Source organism: Falco cherrug, chromosome 2, assembly GCF_023634085.1.
Source record: "Falco cherrug isolate bFalChe1 chromosome 2, bFalChe1.pri, whole genome shotgun sequence".
Classification (NCBI taxonomy): domain Eukaryota; kingdom Metazoa; phylum Chordata; class Aves; order Falconiformes; family Falconidae; genus Falco; species Falco cherrug.
Genome location: NC_073698.1, coordinates 95,372,511 through 95,396,456, shown reverse-complemented (window position 1 = coordinate 95,396,456; position 23,946 = coordinate 95,372,511). Strand labels below are relative to the sequence as shown.

The window sequence follows — 23,946 nt, the reverse complement described above, 5'->3', positions numbered from 1 at the left end:
CACAGACTGATGGTTCTTATGTTGTGCATTGGCTCTTTGACACACTTTTGACTCCAGAAGGTGAGCACATCAACTTACGTGATCAAGGTGTGTGATCTAGGCTGAAATGGCCTTTCCTGATGAATGTTCTATAGCTTTCACCTTTCTGCTCCTCACTTTCAACTTCAGGATGTAGCATGCTGAAAAGGGGTTAGGGCAAGACAGGTCTGAGATAATGAGTGTGGAGACAATACAGGTCCTTAAATTTCACCCAGATTAGAACTGGTAGCTGAAGAAAAGAACACAGGTGTGAAACACTCACCAATGTTTCTTAATGATCTGGGCAAACAGATGTCTGTTAGCAGAAAGTATGGTGCAAATGCCTTCATGTGCAGATGACTCAGCCATGTCATAGGCCATTTGCTGATGGGTATTCGAAGGCTAGTTTTCTACTTCCTCCTAACCAGAAGCATTAGGCTTGTACAATGTGGTAAGTAAACATTTCCTAATTGCACTGTATTTACAGAGCACCTCTTATTGACTGCAGTGCATTTCTACAAATTGCACACAAATTTTCCTAAGAAAATTCTGTGAACTTTATATCATGTTATTGTCCCTTTCAACTTTGCAGCTCCCACTGATGTTTCTACATACCAGATTCCCATAATTCTTCTCCAGTATTTATTGTTAAACCACGAGGGACTTAGTTTCTGTTCTAGAAGCACTACACAGCCTGAACAAAACCAAAATCCCCAATGATTCTACCGTTGGTCACTTGAATAAACAGAAGTACCTTCAGCATGCAAGACTCCTTACCACGTTACTCAGTATGCTGAAAAAGTAGCTACTTTACTGTATTTTATTCTACCGACAGATTTTCAGTCCTCTCTTCTACCTGGAAGAAACAGCATGCTTAATGCTAGCCGCATGAAATACTTGCCTGTACAGACCTTGAATGCCCATAGTTACACTCGGAACAAACCGTGACCCACCCAGACGGGCAGTTCTGTTGGTGGTATAGCAGTTGCAGTGCACTATGACTGGCTTAAGCTGAGGAGTTACCCACTGCCTGAGACCTCACATATAAATCATGGGTCTAGATTTAATAAACCTGCAATTAAGATCAAAAGAACACATTTTAGTGGATAAAATCTGGTGTGTGTGATCTTAAATATAGGCTGAAAATTTTGAAACTACATGCTGAAGTTTGGCTTTTCAGATACTTGGGCAATTTTGTATAAACTGCTTCGTTTTCAGAAGTAACTAGCAATTTCTTGTTCATTTGTGAATGTTTAGTATTACTGACAAGTAGGCCACCTATCTGCAAGTACCTAAATATGGACTGAGAAAACTAGATTTTGGCACCCAGATACAAACACTGTGTCTGTTAAGTTCCTATTCATTGTGAATTTTTGCCTTTTTTTTTTTCTCTTCTGAGTGTAAGCTATTTTGCTCTATGAAATTGTCTTCCCCACCCCCCCTCAGCTCAGATGGTTGCAGATATTTCCCAGGAAAATCCACACAGAACAAAAGTTTACAGTGTTTTTTCAGTTTCATGGTAATGTCCTATTCTGACAAGGAAAACAAAACAAATTCTTTGTGTTCACAGACAGACAAGCTGGCAAATTTATGAGCCATAACTGAAATCACATTCTGGTGCTGGCAAATAATAATAATTAAAAATATTTATGGAGTTTTTAAACTTCAGATTACAAACAAAAATAAAGGCTTCCCACTACAGTATGTTTCTAATACAACCATCTTGTCCTTGGTTTGTTTCAATGATGTCTTCAGAGAAAATAGAGTACGCCCCTGATATGTAAAACTCACCATATATTTCAGATACGCCTTGAGAAAGGGTGGATGAGGTTTTACTTTTCCCTCAATTTTCCCTTTATTGTAAATCAGTTTTAAGCTCACTTACTTGCACATTAACATTTCACATTTCTTTTTTCTGATTCACCTTTATATATTTTCTTATGATTTGTGAAATCGTATTTATTGCAACAACACTTAAACATGTGCTTAACTTTGCAGTTGTTTTAAGTTACATTTTAGACTAAGTGATGCCATAAATAGGGCTCATCTTATAAGCGTGTTCTAGAGATTTCCTTGAATTGGGTCTTTTGTCAGTAAAAGAGCCACTGTAGATAAGTCTGCTCTTGCCATATTCTGCTTTGAATATTTAATACATAATCATTATGGAAAAGTGAATCCTTTTTTTTTTTTTATAAAGTTGAGATTATTTTAAAATAACTAATGTGTTAGTATTGTCTTATTTATTAAAGCAGAAAACGTTACTATTTTTATGTTGCCCAAGGTCCCGTTCCTTACATTGATCTCATCTGCTTATTGCAACATACGAAAACATTCCTTTTAAGTTTTTAATGTTACGGGTTCAACGTACTGTGAGACTTATTAGTTCATAATAGAAACCACTAGTTTTTGTTAACTGTCTTTTTAACCAACCTGCTTGTATAGATGTGACTATGTATGTCTGGCTTCAGCAGAATTGTTGCATCAGTTGCAATACACTTGCTCATCTTGTTCCATATAATTCAGTATCCTTAGGCTTCTAGATTTATTTGTTTCTTAACTGGCAAGAAAGAAAATCTGATCTGCTTTTTAAATTTTCAATCATCTATGATTTAATTTTGCATTTGCATGTGACATGTCATGTCTACCACACTAAATTATACAGCAAAGTTTAAATCGCTTGGTGCTTAACAGTCTGCATAGGTCAATAAAAAAATATGCCTGATAAAACTCTATTTGATAAAGGTGCCAAAAAGGATATATAGAAGCTGGGTGTATGGACTCAAGGTAAGCAGAGGAATTTCTTGATGATGCTTTGATCGTGGACACAGAGAAAATCTGTACCAGCTCCAATGTTTTTACATGGACTTGTATACAGGGTAAATAAATGGATTCTAAAAAATGCAAGTTTTGAAGCTTCAAGGCTGAAAAAAGAATGTAACAGCATAAAAGACAAGTAGACCAGAGTATTACAGAACTTGTTACATGACATAGTCATAAGATACATCTTTAAGTACCAGATCGCAACAAAATATCTTTCCTTAAAACTTTGCCATCACCACCTGTATATTAACATGTCACTACTCAATGGATTTTATTATCACATTCCTCTAAACATTGTTGCCATTTGGATATGAGAAGTGTCATCAAGCACTACAGAAAAATCATGGAACCTTCAGCTGTTATCTCAGGGGGTAAAAAATCATTCCAATCTGATCAATTTGAAACTGTTCTGAAGGTGAGATATGGCACTCTTAAGTTTCTTTTTAAGATTCCTCTGATTTTATTATCATTAAATCATTAAAAAAACCTTGACTAGCCTTAAAAAAACTATAGAGATGGTGTTTTAATTTATGTGAGAGGAAAACTTGTGACACCTCCAGGAGTATTAAAACGAAAACCAGACCTCAGACATTTTCAGAGGTTTCATATTCTGCCTTCAGTTTGGGGTTCTATTTGTCTTCATTTAAATTACCCAGGATCAAATGCTACAAATCTTGTAAGTAATAAAAAAAGATATTCTTGGCCTAGCTGCAGGGCTAAAAGTTTGTGCTGTGTGATATCCAGGAAAACCCAAAGCATATTCTGCTGGTGAGTATTCAGTGCTTCAGAAGGAAAAATGTAAAGCCCTAAAACCCAGGAAGAAAAAAATAAATGTTTCTTCATGTCATTCATAGAGATGTCTACGTTGTATCTTCATAGCAGTTTCCCTAGGATCAAAACAATTAGGGTATTCAAAAAATTAAGTCCTTACAGTGACTTAATTTGTTTTAAATTTAAGATGGCATAACATTCCTATGCACATTAAAATGTCTGTCATTTCCTTTAGAACAAGGAGCATTATAAAATGAGACAGGCTCCCTTCTCTATAAATGCATATGAAACTGCCATTCTATATGAAATTAAGGCTTTTACTGGCTCACAGTCTACACTAGGATATCTACGATTACACAAAAAAAATTAGTATTAAGTGTCCTAATTGGATTACTTTGGACAAAAGTAATAAAAAGGTAATAGTACACAGTAACAAAGCATCCTTACAAAGCTGTATTTGCTATGCTATTAAAAGAAAAAAAAAAAAAATGCCAGCTAGGAATTCAGCTTGGAACTGATGTTGGATTCCTGCTTTAAGATTAAGAACTTCATGCTCAATTATTGCTTGCTACCGAGGCACTAAATACATGTTGTTCTGCTGTCTTTGGCTGTCTGTTCTTATTCAGCGTTTACATGTACCTTTGTCACCTTCAAACGGGTTTCATTTCACCTAACCTTAGACATGTGCAAGACAGTCCTCTAGTCAAAGGTAGGCATCTGGGCTTCCTCCCACTGGAGTTGACAGAGAAAATTATGCACTTGTAAAAGGCAATTTATGTCACTTTTTCTGGGAGATGGGTTTAGAGTGATAGGTGCTTGTCCATGACAGAGGTAGGGTATGATTAGCTGACGCTGAGTCCCTAACTTTTGGTTATCAGTGAGAAGAATCCTGCTGCAGTAACTAAAAGGTATAAATGTATGTGCAAGAGTTCAGTCATGACATTGTCTCGTTGATGATCTTGCAAATGAAGACATAATACAAAAATACGATTTCACTGTACAGATGATGGCTCCAAAGCCAATCCAAACTACATATATCAACATTTCCTCTCGAAATAGAACAACACCCACCACCTCACTTCTTTGCGTAGGCAAATTGTAATCTTTTCCTACAGCTCCGATCTAGTTTTATACCCAGGTGCTGTGACACCAGAACCCGAAGAACCATGAGCTGAAGTACTCGCTCTGATACCCCAGTCTCCCAGCCCCACCCCATCCCCTGATCCCCCGTGTCCCCGTGCCCGTCCCCCCCCGTGTGTGTGGTCCCCCCCCCCCCCCCCCCGTGATTCTCATATAATACAGCTGCAAAAAGTTACCAGCATTCAGCACAACTGGACGAAGCACACTTGTCCAGGTTCTCTGTTCATGTCTGCACATCTGGGAGCAAGACTCCTGTGATACTGCTATTAATGGCAGGATGTCAGCTATTCCACCAGTATATCCACCGCCATTCTGGAAAATTTGTACTGTTGCAATAGCTTATGCCTAGGAAAACAAAAATATAAATGTAGCTATAAACATAGCAATATTTCACCTATGTTTGGAATGCCAAAGAAAGAGAAGACAATTTCAGCTTAGTTCACATTTTAAAGACTTTCCATAAAGCCTTATCATTTTGGGTACACACCCTGTGTTTACCATGCTGATGCATTTATAAACAACAATCTTTTTTACCTCTCAGTCTTTGTTTTGCTAGGCAAAGCTCTTCCAGTCTCCTCTTGTAAGACTGACTCTTCATTGCCTTTAACACTCTTTTAGCAGCATCCTCCTGCACGTGCTTTCACTTTTCTCAAATGTACTTTTTGAATAAGCTGAGTACAGCATTTCTAATCAGATCTTATGCTTTCTACCTTTCTATATATCTCTACTGGAAATACCTCAGTCAGTATATCTTAGGATCACATTTGTCTTTCCACCAAAAGACTCCGAAACCACAGAAATTCTAGTGACCCCTTAGAACTTCTCCACTTCTCTAGCTCTCACCACTATGCTTTAAGGCACCTTTATGTGCCTTGGAGCGTGAAGTGCTGTTGTGGTTTAACCTCAGCTGGTAACCAAGTGCCACGCAGCCACTTGCTCACTCCGCCCTCACCCAGAGGGATGGGGAGGAGAATCGGAAAGGAATGTAAAACTCGAGGGCTGAGATGAGAACAATTTAATAAGTAAAGCAAAAGCCACGCATGCAAGCAAAGCAAAGCAAGGAATTCATTCACCACTTCCCGTGGGCAGGCAGGTGCTCAGCCATGCCCAGGAAAGCCGGGCTCCATCATGTGTAACGGTTACTCGGGAAGACAAACACCATAATGCCAGATGCCCCCCCATTCCTTCTTCTTCCCCTAGTTTATATACTCAGCGTGATGCCGCATGGTATGGAATATCCCTTTGGCTGGTTAGGGTCAGCTGTCCTGGCTGTGTCCCGTCCCAACTTCCCATGCCCCTCCAGCCCTCTTGCTAGCAGGGTCCAAGGAACTGAAAAGTCCTTGACTTCGTATAAACATCACCCAGCAACAACCAAAACCATCAGTGTGCTATAACATTGTTCTCACACTAAATCTAAACCATGGCACTGCACTAGCTGCTAATAAGAAAATTAACTCTATTCCAGCTAAAACCAGGACAAGTGCTCAAGACAGGAACTTTGTTTGATATAAAACATATGTGTTTAATTTTATATATGGTATATCATTTTATCAGCTTTGGTTAGCTTTGTAGGATCTTGGCCTATCTCCTCAGTCTATAAATAAATAATGACAGGTTTATAAATAAATCAGTTTATAACCAGCTGAAACTGTGTTATCTTTGTAACTTTTACCAATCAATAGAGCACTGTGAATGACAGGCACAGGTTCTGCAGTTTTAAAAAATCTGGTATAACAAAAAATAAATATAGTTACATGTAAGAACCACATAAATATTTTGATGCACTAGCATAAAATACTTCATATGGCATTTGAGGATATGCCCAAACCATTTACATCCATGGTAGGCCAGCGAGTGTTTTTTGGCTGGCAGTTCAATGTTCTCCCAGTGTAAATAGATGATCAATCATTCTTTGTTGTTATTGTTTTAAAGAATACTTTGAAACCCAATTCACTGTGAGTGTTTGCACTGCCTGTTCTTTTTGTTCTCTTATCAATACAAGTTTTAATATTTAAAAAGTGCATTTTTTTCCCATCTGGCTGCTGGCTCCTGCATGCTGGGCTCTACTATTCTTTCTGAAGTTCTTTGCTGGTGAGAGAGCGCAGGTGTAAGCCTGCAGAAGAGACCGAAACTCTATAAAGGCAGGAAGTAAAGAGCATATCAATCTATTCAGCGAACAAAACCACAAATAAAAACACTGAGGTGGAGAAAATTCATTCCTATGCTGAGAATTATTGTTTTGCAGTGTAAAGCTTGCGTGAAGATGAATTTGAATTTCACCTGCCTTCCTGTCCTGCTCCCTCATGGGAAGCTTATGGATAGCTAAACTCCAGGGTCTCTTTTGAAGCCTGATGCAGGACAGAAGTGTAAGGCAGCGTGTCTCTACTGTTCTGGTGTCAGGGCATCGGGACGTATAATTTTTCCACTAAGACATGGTAAGAAGAATGCTTGATTTGAATTACATTGCCACGAAGCAGCCTTGCCATGCTCCTGTCGCAGTGAGGGCTCCATTCTTCCAAGCCTCTCCTCTGGCTCCTCTGGCACGGGTGGAGGGCTCACGGGATGGTGACACAGCCAGGCTGATGGTTTCAGCCCGGCTGCCTGCCAGTGGTCCACCGTCGGTGAGCACCCAGCGTGCGGGCTGAAGGCCAGCAGATCCTTCCCCACCTGAGGGAGGACGGAGCAGTGCGATCGCTGAGGGGCGATCACCGGCGGGGGGAAGCGGGCTCCCGGCTCTCCGCAGTTCTCGATCTGGAGGGCTGCGCTCTCCTGCCAAGCGCGGGGTGCTGCTCCCCGACCGGGGAGGAGCCGCCTCCCACCCGCCGGCGCTGCCCTTCCCCTCTCCCTCAGGCGTGCCCCCCGCTGCTCCGGGGGAAGCGCCGGGGTGCCGAGAGGGGGCACCGCCGCAAGCCCCGGCCCCCTGCCCCGGGAAGCCCTGCGGGGAGCCCCGCGGCGGCGGGCGGCCAGGCCCCTCGGCCCGGCCCGCTCACGGCGGCCGCAGCGCCGCCTCGGGCTGGAGCCAGCGGGCGGCGCTCGCCCGGGCCGGCGCCGCCTGCGCCCTCCGCTCCCCCACAGGAGGGGGAGATATTGCCGGCGAGAGGAGAAACTCACCCTTCCACACCCTCCACCTCCCTCAGCGCCCCCCGTCCTCCTCCTCTGGGGATACCGCAAACAGGCAGCGGGCGGCGGAGCGCCGCCGCCTCGCCCTCAGCCTCCCGGTGCGCGGCGCGGCGGGGAGCCGGGCTGAGGGCAGCCCTCCTGCGGGCAGCCGCCGGCGCCCTGCCCGCTCCCTGAGTTACCCCGGGGAGGGGGCAAGGCAGGCAGAGAGCGGGGCGGGGGGGGGGAGCAGAGGGGGAGGGCTGCGCACAGATGAATGCTGCTCCTGCGAGATGCTGCACGCCCAGCTCCCTGCCGGAGGGGGGTAGCAGCCTCTGCCTCCGCCGGCTCCTGCCTTCGCCAGGGCTGTTGCTGCCGCTGGACGCAACCTTCTCCTGACATGGAGCTGCTGCTGCTGCCGCCGCCGCTGCTGGAGTGAGTGAGTGTGACGGGCAGAGCTAGCCGGCTGCATGGATGGATGTGTTTAGCTTTGTGAAGATTGGGAAGCTCTCCGGGTAGGTGTTTGCAGCTGCTCCGCGACCTGCGGGCGTCCCGCGGCAGCGGGCGCTGCCCCTGCCCGGCGGGGGCGGGAAGGGGTGAGGGGCTGCCCGGCGGGGGGGGGGGGGGGGGGGCTGCCCGGCGGGGGGAGCGCCCGCGCCGCGCTCAACTTCCCTGGCAGCGGGGCTCGGGCTGGGGGCGGGGGGGGCGCCCGCTGCCCCTGGCACCTGCCGGGCCGCGCCGGTGGCTCCGCGCGGGATGGGGCGCTGCCCTCTCCCTTCCTTAAGGGACAACGAACGCGTCCCGCGGCGGGCGCTCCTGGCCGGTACGGCCGCGGTGGGGCGAGAGCCGTGCCCGCCTTGAAACGCCGGCGTGAAGGGGCGAGCGGAGCGGTCCTGAGAATGCCACAGCGGCGACGGTAGCCGGAACCGGGGCGGCGGGGGTGGGTGGGTAGGTGGGTGGCGGTGGTCGCGCCGCCTCCGCGGGCGAGGTGAGGGTAGCGGTGATCTGCCGGGGGAGGGGGGAACTTCTACGGGAGCGGGCACCGCCTGGCCTGGCCGCGCCGCCGGGAAGGGGCTCGCCCGGCCCCTCCGCCCCGCTCCGCTCCCGCGGTACCCGCCGCCCCGGACACGCCGGCGCCTCCAGGAGCGATATTTTTAGCGAAGCGGTGAAATCATCGCCAGATCCGAGCGCTGCCCCTCTGCTGCTTCCCACGATGATGGGTGCTGGGGCGCGAGGGGATCTGGCGCCTCTTACCCCTCGCTCGTGAGGCACGTACTTCTGGTTGCTTGAATGAGTGGTTGGTTAGGATCGGTTTTCTTTTTTTTTTATTTTTTTATTCGTTTCCCAAATAAATCTTCCTTTTGATGGCCTCGGAGTTGTGGTCTGTATCTGTAGACTGTTGCGTTCACAGCTAGTGGCCAGGCCCGAAGCTGCATGGATGGATCAAGAAGCACAACGGCCACTGGTAGAACCTTCTCACCGTAGTTAAACCTAATTGGAGGTAGCCCTGCTCGGTGACGGGGGAAATTGTGCTTTATCTCAAAGACGCAGTATAAAAGTACTTGAGCCGCAGGATTTTCTCAGGGTTCTGGTGCAGATAATCTCCTAAAGGATTTTGCTTTGATCACAGCAACTAGGAGTGTTTTGAATTCTTATGCTACAGTGGTTCCTACACCATTTTTTACCGTATCATTTTCTGGTTGCGAGGCACGTATGAGGTTGAAATTGGACGTTGTGCAAAAGGGAGAAAGGCCTTGTTAAGGAAATACAAAAGGTAGCTTGCTCCAGTGACGCTCAGGTAGGGAGCTTGTCAGAATGACAGATGGTCTTTAAAAAACAAATATTGCGTGGCTGGAAGTTACAGAGTGTGCCACAGGTGCAGGCGTAGCCTTTATCCCCCAAAATTCCCACCGTTACACCTGGCTGTGATTACAGCTCTGCTGGTGGCGATGCCAGCGCAGAACAGCTGCTATCATTCAAGCACATCATTGTCTCATCCTGCTCACAGCAATTTCACACGGTGTGACGGCTACAACACTAGCAGCTCACTCTCCTTTCCTTGGGTCATGTTACTGGCTGATACCGCTAGAGCTACAGCAGCAGTAACTACAGTGGAAACTTTGAGGAGAAGGAAAATATGCTCATGTAGATAAGGAACAGGTCACGTAGTATGATATTTATTTCCAGGTAATTGAATTGCTTCACCTTTTCTGTTTGTTTAGGGACAGTGTTTTAGGAAAAGCTCCTAGATCTTCATGTCACTCTTGAGACAGAATCAAAGGGAGAGAAAGGGATATGCTGCTTGGAAATGTTATTAGCTCGGGTAGATGGCAGTTTATATATATATATATATTTATATTTTTTTTTTATATGTATGTATAGGAAGCTTCAGTCTCTGTTGGTATGTATGAAATCTGTACCTTTCTGCATACTTGAAGACACAGCTGTTGCCAGTGCTGAGATTTGTATTTAAGTAAAGGCAGATCATAGTATTTTTCCTGAAGAACCTGGAAGTTCCTTCTGAAATGAAATCCCAAGTTTTGAAGCTTGTAACTGGCTTTGCTTGATTCAAGGATATGGAGTACTTGGGACCGAGTTCATCTTTTGTAGATTGCAGTAAATCATACCTGTACTGAGCTACTCTTTTTGTTTCTAATTTTTTGGTTGTTAAAAGACCTAATAGTTTACACAGGGCTTGACTTTACTTGCTGTTTCCTAGGCAACAGCCAGGTATCTGTTCCAATTTTATGAGAGCTTCATGAAGCAGACAGGTTCCAGTGTAAACCCCATTTTTAATCCCTCTGTGCATTTGGGTTGAAAAACTAGTTTGCCTGAAAATACTGGTTCTTTCTTTGCTGTTAGAAGGAAGGCCTTTCTGATGGAAAGAAGCGAGATGGTAAACAGCATTTAACTGCTCGTGTGGTCTTGCAGGCAGATTACCTACAGAAAGTAGTTTTGAACTTGGCTGGTGCTGAACTTTTTTATGACCTTCAGCATCTTTTTTTTTTTTTTTTTTTTTTTTTAGTTTTATTTTGTTGTGCATACAGATTTTCTCGTTTTAGGTTGCCGGTCAGCTTTTACAGTTATAGTTTGCAGCCTTGATTCAGCAGGCAGTGGCATGAATAAGCTGTGTTATACATGGCCACTTGAAGAGATACTTCTTAAAGTCAGGGTATAGTTTTAATAGATATGAGAATTTAGATTTTGGCTTGATCAATTAATGTATAAGAGCTTTTATCTAGAATAAGCTTAAAATGGGTTATAAACTCTTTGAAGGTGGCTACTGGATATAAAATTTTACATAGCATACATAAAACCTTATTATGTTTTAATTATCTGTGCAGGTTTTTTCATGTGGTACCTGTGCATGTAGGGTCTTTTAGAGACTCATACTTTGCAATTGCTTCAACAGTCATCCACAGTTGCTAGGTGAGTAGGGAATATAGGCATAATCTGGAAAAGTGATGTGTGCAGAAATGGAAAAGAATGCCAAGCTGGTTTTGTGACAAATGTGACCATTGGTAATTTTTTCTTTTCTTGCCTATGCAGTCTGTCATGCTGTGTACTGTGCATCAAATATAGATGCTTCATAGTAGAGTTTCTGTTGATTTCTAAAGATTGGAGATGTTCATCTGACACTGAAAACAAAAATATCATGTAGAAATATTAATCTCACTTTCACTGACATAGCCTCTGTCCCACCTCCTTTTTGGAAATTCACCAATCTAGTAACGGTCTGGAATAATTGTTTTGGTATAAACCTTGTGGCATCATTCTCTAAAGAAAAAAACAACAACAAAACCCAAACCCTTTTCTTGTAATGAATTTCAAAGCATAGGTAGTGATTGACAAACCTTGTTAGATCAGTACTCTGATGTGGAGCTGTACAAGGCAGGTGAATATTTCTGTAGTGTGGGCTGCATAAACATGTATAGTGTGGTAGTATCTGTAATTCGGGAGAGAGGATTAGTAGGATAGATAAGGTACACGTAGAAATTGCCAGATTAGGTTGCATCAGAAGTCTGTCTTGCCTGTTATTCTCTCTTAATTACTTTTAGCAGTTGCTTGGGGAAAGACTAGAATGAGCACAGGTATGGAGTGGTGATTCTTTAGGTATCAGTAGTGGAGGAATGATGGTGCTGCTGTGCTGAATATGAAATGGAGTGCTTTCAGATCAAAGTAAATCTGAGTAAAGGGCACAGCATCGTTTCGAATTGGTACTGAGCAGATGAACTGTAAAACAATAGGTCAGGATAGTGGACAGAGGTTAGCAAGGGTTTAAGCCTGTATTCGTAGAAAATATTTTTATTTAGAAAATCAGTTTATTGGGAATGACTGTTTTCATGATGTCTGCAGAGGTCTGTTCTATTTCAGAGCTTTCATAGCAGGGTCTAAAACTTTCATATGGAAAGATGGGTGTCTGGATACCACCTGAATGTGACTGAGTGACCCTCCAGAGTTGGGGGGCATAGCTCCTGTGCCTCTGCTACTGTTTGTAGCTCTGCCAAATAACACACAGTAACTTAGAAAATAACAAGATGTCCACATGAGTGGCCATCAGTCTCTAAGATGTGGTGATATTGTAAAGCTAGGTTGGACTCTCTGTCACACAGTTACCTTTGTGGGAGAAGTTCTGAGCTCATGTGAGCCATTTGTCACCAGAAAGGAATGCTCCCAAAACTAGGGCTGCAGGAAGGGGTAAGAAAGTAGACACCTGCACTACCTCATTGTGGCTGTTAAAAGTGTAATTTATGGGGAGTTAACCCTGTGTGACAAACAGGAGTATACCAAGACTTGGACCCATCCTTAACAGTGATGCTCATTTGTGGTGCATGGTAGGTAAATTTATCATACATGGATCTTTACTTTTCTGCTTAAGTTTTGCATTGCCACCCATTATTGTTGAGTTTAAATTTATTCCATTAAAAATTGGATATAAATAACCATATCCCTACTGTACCCCTTGGAATCAGCTTTAAAAGAACAACAAAAGAATCTCATAACCCTTCGAACTCCTCTTTTCAGAGAGCACTCAAATGCAACTTCTTTTCCTGTGATGCTACACCTGAGGCTGGGTTTCTCACTGTGGAGAAGCTTCTTATAAAGTCCTTTTTTATTGGGGTGGATGAACCTCACATTCTCATCTGCTGTGCTTATCATTATGTAGCTAGGCATCTGTAATCAGGTAGATTGACTTGGTACCTGCACGGACTTTTGGGCTTTTGGGTTCTTACTACTTGTAAAAGTGAAACAAGTATAAACAGACTCTCAGAGTCTTACATTTATTGTCTTGGTTTTTTAGTGTTTGTAGCCCTGTGCTTGGTCCTGTTCTCTGCGGCATGAGAGGTGTCTTCTGAATGTCTTTAGATGTTCTGCCAAACTGCTGTGAAAGGTCCTCTCCTAGATCTGACTTAAATTCTAACAAACCAGAACCTGTGTTTGTAGAGTATGAATACTAGGTTCTGTTCTTTACAGGGAATAAGGTTGCTTGGCTTGGCTTCATGGTTTAGTTATTTTTATGTGGTCAAGCGGATGTAAGTTTTCAGATTTAATGTTCTGAGATTAGTCAGTCTGTTGTTTGATTGGGTTTTTTTGTTTTGGGTTTTTTTTTTTTTTTTTTTAGGAATTTAAGAGGATTTTAGGATGCTTATCTCTTCTGTTTATCCGAATAGCATCTTTCTTTATCTGTGATTTTCCTTGTCATGTTTTTATTGTGCTGTGATGTTTAAAAAGGCACCTTAATGGAGAGACAATTAAAAATGTACTTAAGTTACTGATGCTATTATACATATGATTTTTGGAACAAGTTTTATGAGTGCTTTTTGAAATGACAGTATCATAGCTTGTAAGTTACTTTCAGTGTTTACAAAAGACTGTGTCAGTAAGAAAGCCTATGATTATCCTTTTTATACTCAAAGGAGGTAATTTAATTCTAAAAAGGATTTTATTGTACTGGATGATAATTCAAATAACTGAATTCATTTCACCTTTTTTTTCTGGAGGACTGCATTAATTTAGTGAAATATTTGTCTATTCTTATTAATAGAAAAGCTTTACCTTATATTTTTATCTGTTTTGTTAGCTGACAAATGCTTTAATATCTGTGATGTTAGTAATGTTGGATGTGATAATGGCTTCAGCAGTTTAGAGATTTATGGAAACCACTCCTCATATTATGAACTGCTGTAAACTTGTCAAGTGGTCAATGAATGATGATGCAACTCTGCTAGATATGTATGTTCTCTAAATACTGTTTGCCTAGTGATACAGTGCTTAAAAGATGTAACCAGAAGTAACCTTGTCTCTGGAAATTTTTGAGAAAGCGAAGAAATGAAAACCAAACACCTCAAGCAATGCTTTTCTTTCCCCATCTTCTGCTAGTTACTAAAGAAGATGGATTGAGAACTTTGAAAGTGGATGTTTTGATTTAAGAACAATCAGAGCATGTGCAGATCAGTATAATATTTTCATTTTTAGGAAGACTGGTCTTCCATTTAGTTTTGTTTTTCTTCTTGAGAACTTCAATCTGTGATGTCAATTCCTTAGTGACATGGTTGAATCAAGAATGTTGGGATAGTTTCTTTTATTGCAACTTGCACCAGTGCTCTTGTGTGTGCATGTTTAAGTCAATCTGTTAATATTGTCATATGGTTTGAAAAGGTAGAAAAGGTTGGGTCTTTTCTTTCCTCTTTATTCACTGGTATCAGGAAGAGCCCGAGGTGTGTTATAGAGTGTTTTTTTTGTTTAGTTTTTGTGGGGAGTTTTGTGGTTTTTCGTGTGTGGGTTTTTTTTTTTTTTTCCAAAGCTTGCTTATCTTTTCAGTCAGACAGATTCATATGGGTAACTGGAGCTAGAAATGCTAAGTACTCAAGGACTCAAAACCCTCCCTGACCTAAATCAGGGTGTGATGGTGTTGGAAGTCTCTACCAGTATTCATTTAGTATGGAGTCTATAGAAACTCCCTTTAACAAGTTGATTATTTGCTATACAAGCAGAAAAATATTTTCATTAGTTTTAATAACCAACTAAGAAGAACCGAAAAAAAAAAAATTTCTGAGTAAGAACTCTGAAGAAGCAGAATGAGTGTGGTGGTGGGTAATGCAAAGCTGCATCCTATTAAATAATTTTCACTGGTGACTTAAAATAGGAGAAGGGTGTGATAAAAAACTGCTCAGTAACTTTTAAGCAAAGACACTTGTGAGTTTTATTGCTTGGACAAAAATAACTTCCTTTGATGGTAAGGAAAACACTTGCTGCTTGACTTGGGTATTTTCACAACTGTTTTAAGAGTTAATAGTTTATCATGGTTTAACCCCAGGTGGCAACTAACCGCCACACAGCCTCTCACTCACTCCTGTCCACTGGGATGGGGGGAAAAGAACTGGAAGCATAACAATGAGAAAACTCATAGGTTGAGATAGAACAGTTTAATAATTGAAATAAAATAATAAATTGTAATGAAAGGGAAAATAATAGAGAGAGAGCAATAAACCCCAAGAAAGACAAGTGATGCAAATGAAAACAGTTGCTGACCACCAGCTGACTGATGTCCAGCTAGTGCCTGAGCAGTGGCTCCTGGTCATCCTCCCCCCCCCTAGTTTTATTGCAAAGCATGACATCAGATGGTATGGAATATCCCTTTGGGCAGTTGGGGTCAGCTGTCCCAGCTGTGCTCCATCCTGACTTCTTGTGCACCCCCAGCCTGCTCACTAGTGGGGTGCAGTGAGAAGCAGAAAAGCCCTTGGCTCTGTGTAAGCACTGCTCAGCAATAACTAACACATCCTCGTGTAATCAACAGTTTCCAGCACAAATCCAGAACATAGCCCCATAACAGCTACTATGAAGAAAATTAACTTTACCCCAGCCAAAACTAGCACATAGATGAAACACTTCCTTTTTCAAAGTATTCTATTATAAAAGCATTGTCAGTGGGTACTGAATGCAAGCTTTTTCATTTTAATTGTTACAAAATGATGAGGGGAATTGCCAAGTATCAGTTTTAGCTTTGGGAGTTTGGGAAGATAAGGTTCTGGAGAACGGGTGGCTATCTTGCAAGATTTTGTGAACCACTGGTAAAAAGATTTATACAGAGAATAGAAAAAAGGCGGTGAAGACAAAGTAGGAATATTTGTGTGCTAAAGTCAGGTGCTGAGAATAAATCTTTTTATGATCTAGTTCTTGATAGAGTTTATTTTGGGATTCTGCTTGAAATCTTTGAAATGTTAAGGGAAAGAAACTTGGGATATTAGAATATGTATTTTTTTTAAAAAAAGATATCTGTAGATACAGAGTATGTGCGTGTGTATTAATGAGAACTATGTAGTGATTTTCATTAACAATCAAAAAGGCCAAGAAAGTGTCCATCCTGTTCTTGAGAATTTATTTCTGTATATATACTTCTTTTGTTTGTTTTGGGGAGGTGGGGTAGAGAAGACATAATTGTTGAAAATAACCTTGTTTAGGAAGACAATATAAAATCAATATTTGTAAAATTTTGTAGTACTGATTGTATCCTGTTTAGGATGAAGATTTTTCAGAGGTTTTTGCATGATATATTTTTTTATTGTTCAGCTGAACTGTTGGCCTTTCTCCTGTAAGTCCTTACACATTCATATAAAATTATGCAGCCCATAAGCAAGGTAAGCAAAACCTTATAGATTTTGCAGTTTCACTGTTTGTTTTTAATCTTGAATTTGTGATTTACATTACTTGGGATTTGGCCGTACTCATGTTTAGAGAGCAAAATGCCCATTATCCTGTGGCAGTAAATGCTGCCAGAAGCACAGTTACACCGGCCATGTAGAACAAGCTAGGCATGTGTCACAAGTCTGAGCTGTGTGTATTTTACTTGTGCTCTGTGTTTGGCTGAAACAGAACAGTAGAGAACTGGAGAAGAAATCTGGAAATAGCTTGTGTCTAAGATTAGTAGAGTCAGGATGCTTCATGTTTACCTGAATGCCCGAACAATAGCATTGAACTGTGGCTTGCTCTAAATGGGGCTAGCACAAGCCTGATTTTCTTGAAGCATCTATGACAGTTACCTTAAGAGAGTGGAGATTGCATTTGCACAGAAAAGCTGGCCCAATGGTGGTTAAGTTCAAATTTCACTTTCCGTGTGATGTTAGGCCTTCATCCCACAAAAAATGGGATGTTGCTATAGCACTACCTTTAAGGCCTTGCCTACTCTAGAAAGAAGTGGGCTGTTCATTTAACACTGCACTACATAGCAGGTTGTGCAACTTCAGCACCAAAAAGACAAGTGTTGCTCGTTTTGACTATACAATGTGACTAATCAAATCAAAATGTAGTTGATGTGTTCAAGTAGAAATGATCAAAATTCACATGTTTTTTTACTGACATTAGGTTATGGTTCATATGAAAATCATAATTTAATGGCATCTGCTTTTCTTGATTTTTTTTTTTTTTTTAATTGTTGAAAGCTTTAGATGATATTAACCAAAATGTTAATTTTTGTCTTTGGGGAAAAAAAAGTTTCCAGGGAGAGGCAGTTAGTTTTCTCGTGAAGTTGGCTATCTGCCTCGGTTTTTACCTTGCATTATGTATTGAATGTTACCTGTCATGTTTACAAGGGGTGCATTCTCCTCTGCCAGGACATACAGTAAAGAAGGACAGAGAACTGTGCATAGGGAGTGATCAGTCCTTGACTATTCTGCTTTGAGGGCAGGGTGAGTAAGGGCTACAGAGTGTAATAGGGGAGGAGTGACAGAGGTAGGAAGAGAGAAGAAATTGGAGTAAGAAAGCTAATGTTGTGTTCAATGAGGGCTTATTTGCTGTGAGTGAATTGAAGTAGTAGTTCAAGACTAGTGGAACTTTATGTGAAGATGAACTTGCATTGTTGCCTGGGTAGGAGTTTATTTGCTTCATAAGGCTGGTTGAATAAATTGGTTGGATGTGCTGTTATCTGTGTGACTGCTATTTGAAAACAGGAAGAATTCACTCCGGCATTGCAACAGATTTTTTTTTTTTTTTTTTTTTCTAAGGTCTTGAGTTTCTTCTTGAAACTCTTTCTTTCTCCATGGGGTTTCTGGTGGCTGAGTTTGAACTCGCTCAACATATGAAATAATGAGGTGATCCCTGTCTCCCTGTGTATCTGCTGTTTAAAATACATTGTATTCAGGATGGTTGGTTTTCTCAGGGTGAAGCTCATCCCCTGTACCTAGTGATTGGTGAGCCCTTTGACTATTTTTTCTTTCCCCTCTCAAGTGCAGATGACTGCAAAATCTATAGTAATTGGGGAACATGCTTATGTTTTATTGTGGTTTAAAAAAAAATCCCCCAAACCAGGAAGCATTTGGGTTTTTTTCATTGATATGGGGAAGAATTAGGAGTTGGCCCTGGCACTCTGAAGCACTTTGAGGGGGCACATCTGGAATATGGTCAACCTGATGTAGCTGTTGATGGAAGGTGTCCTTACAAGACTGTTGGGTCTGACCTCTGCTTTCTTCTAGTCCTCACCCCCCATCCCCCGTTACTCCCTGCAGCCGTTCATATACATCTTATACCATAGTGAGTTACTTCAGGGACAAAAACCACTAGAAAACTGGTTTTGGAATGTTTCTTTTCTGCTAGTTTCAGTACCTAAACTGGCCTGGCAGAAGTCATCACAGTGTGCTGTCTTGGGCAGCGAGGTGGAAGGGGAGAAGTGGGGCTTTGGCATCTGCTCAGCTCTGTTATGTTGCACCGCATCTGGTGGTGGGAGCTGCTGTGGGAGACTGTGGAGTCATTCAGTTGCCTCTAGGAACTGAGAAGTGGGGAGGCTATGTGAGAACCCCACACCTGAGTGAATTTGGGGAGAGGAAGGTATCCTGGAAAAGATGTGTTGGAAGGGGGAGAAGCTGTTTCAGCCCCTCTGAAATTCCTCAGGTCTTTCTTGGCCCCTCTGGCTTCCCTGTCTCTACCTTCTTCTTCCTTCAGAGCCTGTTCTGCTGCCTTTGAGGGACTTGGCTTTGCCTGGGTGCTTTCAAAACCACGTGCAGGTTCTGAATGCTAAAGGCAGCTTTTGTGTATAGTGTACATCCTGGTGTATCCAGGCATTCTGCCCCTGCTCCCATGCCATACAGTCTAAAGAAATGGCTTCCTATGGGTGTGAATTGTTTTTAAAAATAGATTTTTCTTCATCTTTACCTTATGAGGCAGGAGAGGAGAGTGGTTGTCCAAGGGATTAATTTTCATTGCTTGTAGAAGATGAACTGTCCAGGACAAATGAGAGGTGGTTTATTTTTTTTTATTTTTTAAATAATGAACGTGTGTTCATTCATATAGCCTTTCCATGCACATGATTTCCAGAATCTAGAAGCTGTCTGAAGAAAAGAAAGGTTTCTTTTCAAATGCTCTATTTCTGAACTTGGAAAGAACATCTTGCAGAAGCTAGTGTAGTATGTCTGTGCTGCTTCTGAAACCACAGAAAATAATTGGAGGGTATTAATGGCTTGCTTTTCAAATGCTCTTCATTTCTAAGCTGGAAATGGAAGTTTTATAGGTGCATTAATTAGCCTGAATTTTTAATTCAGCTTCGAACAATGTGGCTTTCTCTTTTATAACACAAGCCAGGAGTAAATGTCAAGAAATTTCCATATGGTGATTTTTTTTTTTTTCAGTTCCTGCCGTATCTTCTGTCATTCTTTATATGCATATGGAACTTCAGCAGCCCCTTCCTTGTCTATCACTTCGATACTTTGCAATGTTTACCTATCAACTCTTACCACATCATTGAAAATGTGGGCTAAAGAAGGTGTGGTTAAGGGGCTTTTGAAGGATACATCTAAAGTATCACTCTAAAAAAACCCACAGGAAATTATTCCATTGAAAAACTTAAATTAAGAACTACTCAATCTATTGGCTTGGTGTGTTGGGTTTTTTTTATTTTTTTTTATTGTATAAAAACATACTATATCAAGGGAAGTACTGTCAGGATGCACATCTGAAAATTATATAATTTTTCTTCTTTTCTTCTAGGTGGCTCACATCATGCATTTGGATGACTAATATGTAGTGTGTTTCAAAGAAGACTGCTTTATAAGCAATATTCTTGGAATATGAACAGTGGAATACAAGCCTGTTTTGCTTTAGTTGACATGCTTGGATAAAAATACTTCCAATATCTTTATTTTTCATGCTGAATATACTGGATATTTGGTACTGAAAACCAAGTGTGGTTTTTTTCCAAGCAAAAACCTGATGATTACTCTTCTCTTTTGATGACTTTAGCAGACATTAAGGTACAGTGACAGGTCTTGTTTTGAAGGCGGTATTCCAAAAAGGTAGTGGAAGGGGCAATGTGGAAAGCTGTCAGATTCTGTGCTCCTGCAAAGTGTTTCTGTACTTGCTCTATTAGATTAAAGTTGTCTAAGGTGCCTGTGTGTTCTACCCATCGCAGTGATTGTTTAATAGATTTAATAGTCACCTGCTATGTAAAGGGTAAGGGCGGAACCTTCAGTCATCCAGGTGTCGGTGCAAGCTTCATCCTTCATCTCAACAAGAGTACTTAATATTTATTTAATAGCAGAATGTTTATTTGCTTTTTGTTGTGTTTTCTAAAGCTCATCTTGACCTCATAGTGTTCTGTGGCCTTGAAACGAATAGACAAGTGTATGCTTGTGGAAGTGTTTCCCTTTCATGTGTGTTCATTAGCTACTCATGTCAGAGTTCATCCCATTTTCTCATGTTACATGCTACTTCTCGGAAAGAGAAATTCTGTTTTCATGTTAAATTTTAAAATGTTTCTTTCATAGGACAAGATAAAGCAGTATCAGTTTGAAATATTTTTTTAAATGGTTCATAGTTCACTGCTGCAATGGGCAGCTTTCTAATTAGTGGACACAATACCTATCCTACTGGGCATTACCTCAAAATAGCTGAAACTTATTTTAGCTACATAAAATATTACTGGATCAACATGCATTTATGAAGCTGTAATGATAACAACTGACACTTGCTCTATCCAGTGTTCAAAATACTCTTTTTTTTCTTCTCATCTCTAAAAGTAGTGGTAAGCAGAAAAAAGTGTGTCTCTTAATTTCTGTAGTATGGTCCTCCCTGCCATCTGAGCCCCAAATCGGTTTTCTACTCGACTAGCTGTCTCATGCACACACACTTTCATGATAAGCACTTCATGCTGACTCACAAATTGTCATGATTTTTTGGCAGTATTGGCAGTGGCGTGTGTGCATCTGTGGGTACTCTGACCACAAAAAGACACCTTCTTGCACCAGATTTTTTGGTATTAATTGGTAGAGTATTCTGGCTTTCAAAGGTGTCGGGGGGCAGGGGGGGAAAAAGGTGGTTTGTGCTTTCTCTTATACTTTTGTCAGGGAAAAGCAATTTTGAGCATTAGACAGCAAATTTGCTGTTGGTTCTGCCTTTAGTGTTTAGTGACAGGAGGGCTTAAAGTGTGTGTAGTGTTATGTGAAATGATAAGGAAACTTTACTCTTGTTTTCCTGTGATCTTTGCAAAAGTTTGGTAAGAGCATGGCTACTTTGTTTTTCAAATACACACAGCTGTTTCATTCCCTCTTCACTTGCTCATTTTTCACTTTGTGAACTGAATGCAGTGGATTTTTTGTCCCCTTCCAGCCAAACTGGCTGGAACTAAAAGTTCCCTTAGAACTTAAACGTGGTGTATTGTGTGGTGTGGTTGTATTTTTTTTTTTTTTTTTTTTTTTCCCCAGCCAAACTGTATTCACAGAGCATAGACCCAGTAACCCTGTGTACAGTGTCTCTTTACTCACAAAGTAAATAACAATGTTACCTGAATCACAGCCAGAACTTTCTTTGCAGGCTTAATAGTTGCTCTGATTTCATCCAGTAGGATCTGCCTGTCCCAGATGCTGGTTCTCTTTCTCTAGGCAGCCACAGCTGGCCCCAAGTACCCCGAGGGGAGTTAATGAAGCACCTTCAGCGCAGTGCTGCAGTAGCTACTGCTGTCAGGTTGGTGGAGGGAAGCAAACCTGCTATATATTTTTAGGTCTGATTCCCTGTGCTGATGGAGTGCTTCTGAATGTGACGGTTCCCAGGCTTGGCAGACTCTTCAGCTGGGGATGTAAAATCAGCATTACTTTTCTGGATGATATGATCTACTCTCCAAACTGGCCGGCTTAGTCCAGCAACTGTTTTGAATAACTTGTTGAGTAACTGGCATTAATAATGACAAAGGAATTGCATGTTTGGCAGTATAGGGATGTGTAAATGCACCAATGCACACACGTTCCCACTCAGCTTACTGTGCAGCTCCTATAAAATATGTAAAGAGAGTTTACTATTTGAGTCATTTGAGAGGCAAAGACCATGTCTTTCCATTCTTAAGTTAGACTTCCGTAACTCATGCTTGTTGTGTTGAAAGTTATGGTTCTTCCACAGTAAAAGAAAAAAACCAACAAAACTAATTCATCTCTGCACTAAGGCATTTTTACAGTTTAGTGCATGGTGACTTGTGTAGTATTTTTTGACATTTATCGACACACATAGAAAACACAAACACTCAGACAGTGATAATCATGGTGGTCAACTGGATGGAAAATTTACCTCTGTAATCATCAGGCATTGACTCTGCCTGGGCTCAATGTAAAGACCAGATCACAGAATTAATTTGTCACCATGGTAGAACGTGGGAGAGAATTGTTATTCTAGAAGAAGCCACTAGTTCTGATTACCTACTTGTTATGTGTTTCTTTTGATGTCTTTATCATGGGGTGGGGGAAACAATCAAAGACATTTTTTTCTATTTTATTTTCCTCTGTGTGTTTGTCATCTGATTGTCTCTAAGCTAATGAATGCTGGCTTGCAAATGAGCATGCCAAAGCATCAGCTAGTTTTGAAATTTAAGGCCACCTTTGACATTACATTTTACCAGCTAGGTATTGGGCCTTAAGAATTTTCTAAAGGACACCCTGTTTCCACATGTAATTGTCTTAAAACATGCTTTTCTAGTGTACAATTAAAAATACTTGCACATACTGAAATTAAAAATACACCTTTTACCTTTTGGTTTTAAAACTGTCAGCTTTCCTCTGTCCCATGTCCTTGTAGTGATTCTGATTGACTGCAGTGGTGCTTGGTGGTGACAGAGGAGTGGATCACCTTGCAGTCTGCTCAGCTTGCTTCTGGATTTATCCAAGAGCTGCTCCCTTGGATGGGAACTGCATAGAAATGCATTTGCTGAGACTGTTTAGTGTGACATGTCTGTTAGTAATTTGGAAGGAACCTTTCATGCATGTTGCGGCCTTCATGCGTGTTGCTGCATTATAACTTCTTAATCAGTTGCAGAATAAACTCTTGTATTTTCCTGTGTTACTTGTGGAAAAACCTGTCAGCATTCAGTGGCAGCACTTAAAAAAAGTGTTCTGTTCATCCCCTAGGTAAGGAATGGACTTGGCAGTATATTTTGAAGAATTACTTTGCTTCCATGGTAATGGTGAATATATTATAAGATCCAGTGAGATAATCCACTCTTACCTGGAACATTGAGCTTAGTTTCAAGTACTGTTTAAAAAAAAGCCAAACAAACCAACCAAATCTGGAGCAAAGGAAAAACTTCCACATGTGGCTGAATTATAATATCTGGGCACTGATGAAAAGAAGGAAACTTTCTTAGAGATATATAAACCGAAATTTTAAGGTGAAATAAAGTGTTGTATTTTATTTTTACCCTTTTTTCATTAAAAACTTTGGACCTCCAGAACCTTTGTTTAAAAAAAAAAAAAAGGGGGGGGGGGGAGGGGGGTAGCAAAACAGACCTAAGAAAGATAGGTTTTACAGGACAGCGTATCCAACAAAAATGAACCCCTGTTTAGTAGTTGTGTTCTTTGCAAGCCTTGGATACCCTCAAGAGTCAAGTCCTTCTGGAACTTTATAGTTTGATCTAGCATAAAATGTGTTAGTATATATATTTTTTTCAGCATGTAATTTAACATCTGGGTGATGAAATTAGGCAAAAAGGTTGAAAGGTCAATCTACTACAGGTTTCAGCTATGTTTGGCCTTAATATGAATGTGTGGATGTGGTGTGATGAGGAAAATCTTTAACCACTTGCACTTCTGCAAGTGTTTGTGACTGTAACATGTTACTATCACATAGAAAACATAA

General features: G+C 41.3%; 1 protein-coding gene across 2 annotated transcripts in view; it reads left to right on the top strand.

Moving 5' to 3' along the window:
• Positions 1 to 8,107: 8,107 nt before the first annotated feature.
• Positions 8,108 to 23,946, top strand: part of FRMPD4 (FERM and PDZ domain containing 4) — a 298,624-nt gene continuing 282,785 nt past the window's right edge. For both annotated transcript variants that reach the window (XM_055703140.1, XM_055703142.1), the window contains exon 1: positions 8,108 to 8,360. In XM_055703140.1, the coding sequence (XP_055559115.1) occupies positions 8,320 to 8,360 (41 nt within the window). In that variant the 5' untranslated portion in view covers positions 8,108 to 8,319. The remainder of the gene's footprint in view (positions 8,361 to 23,946) is intronic.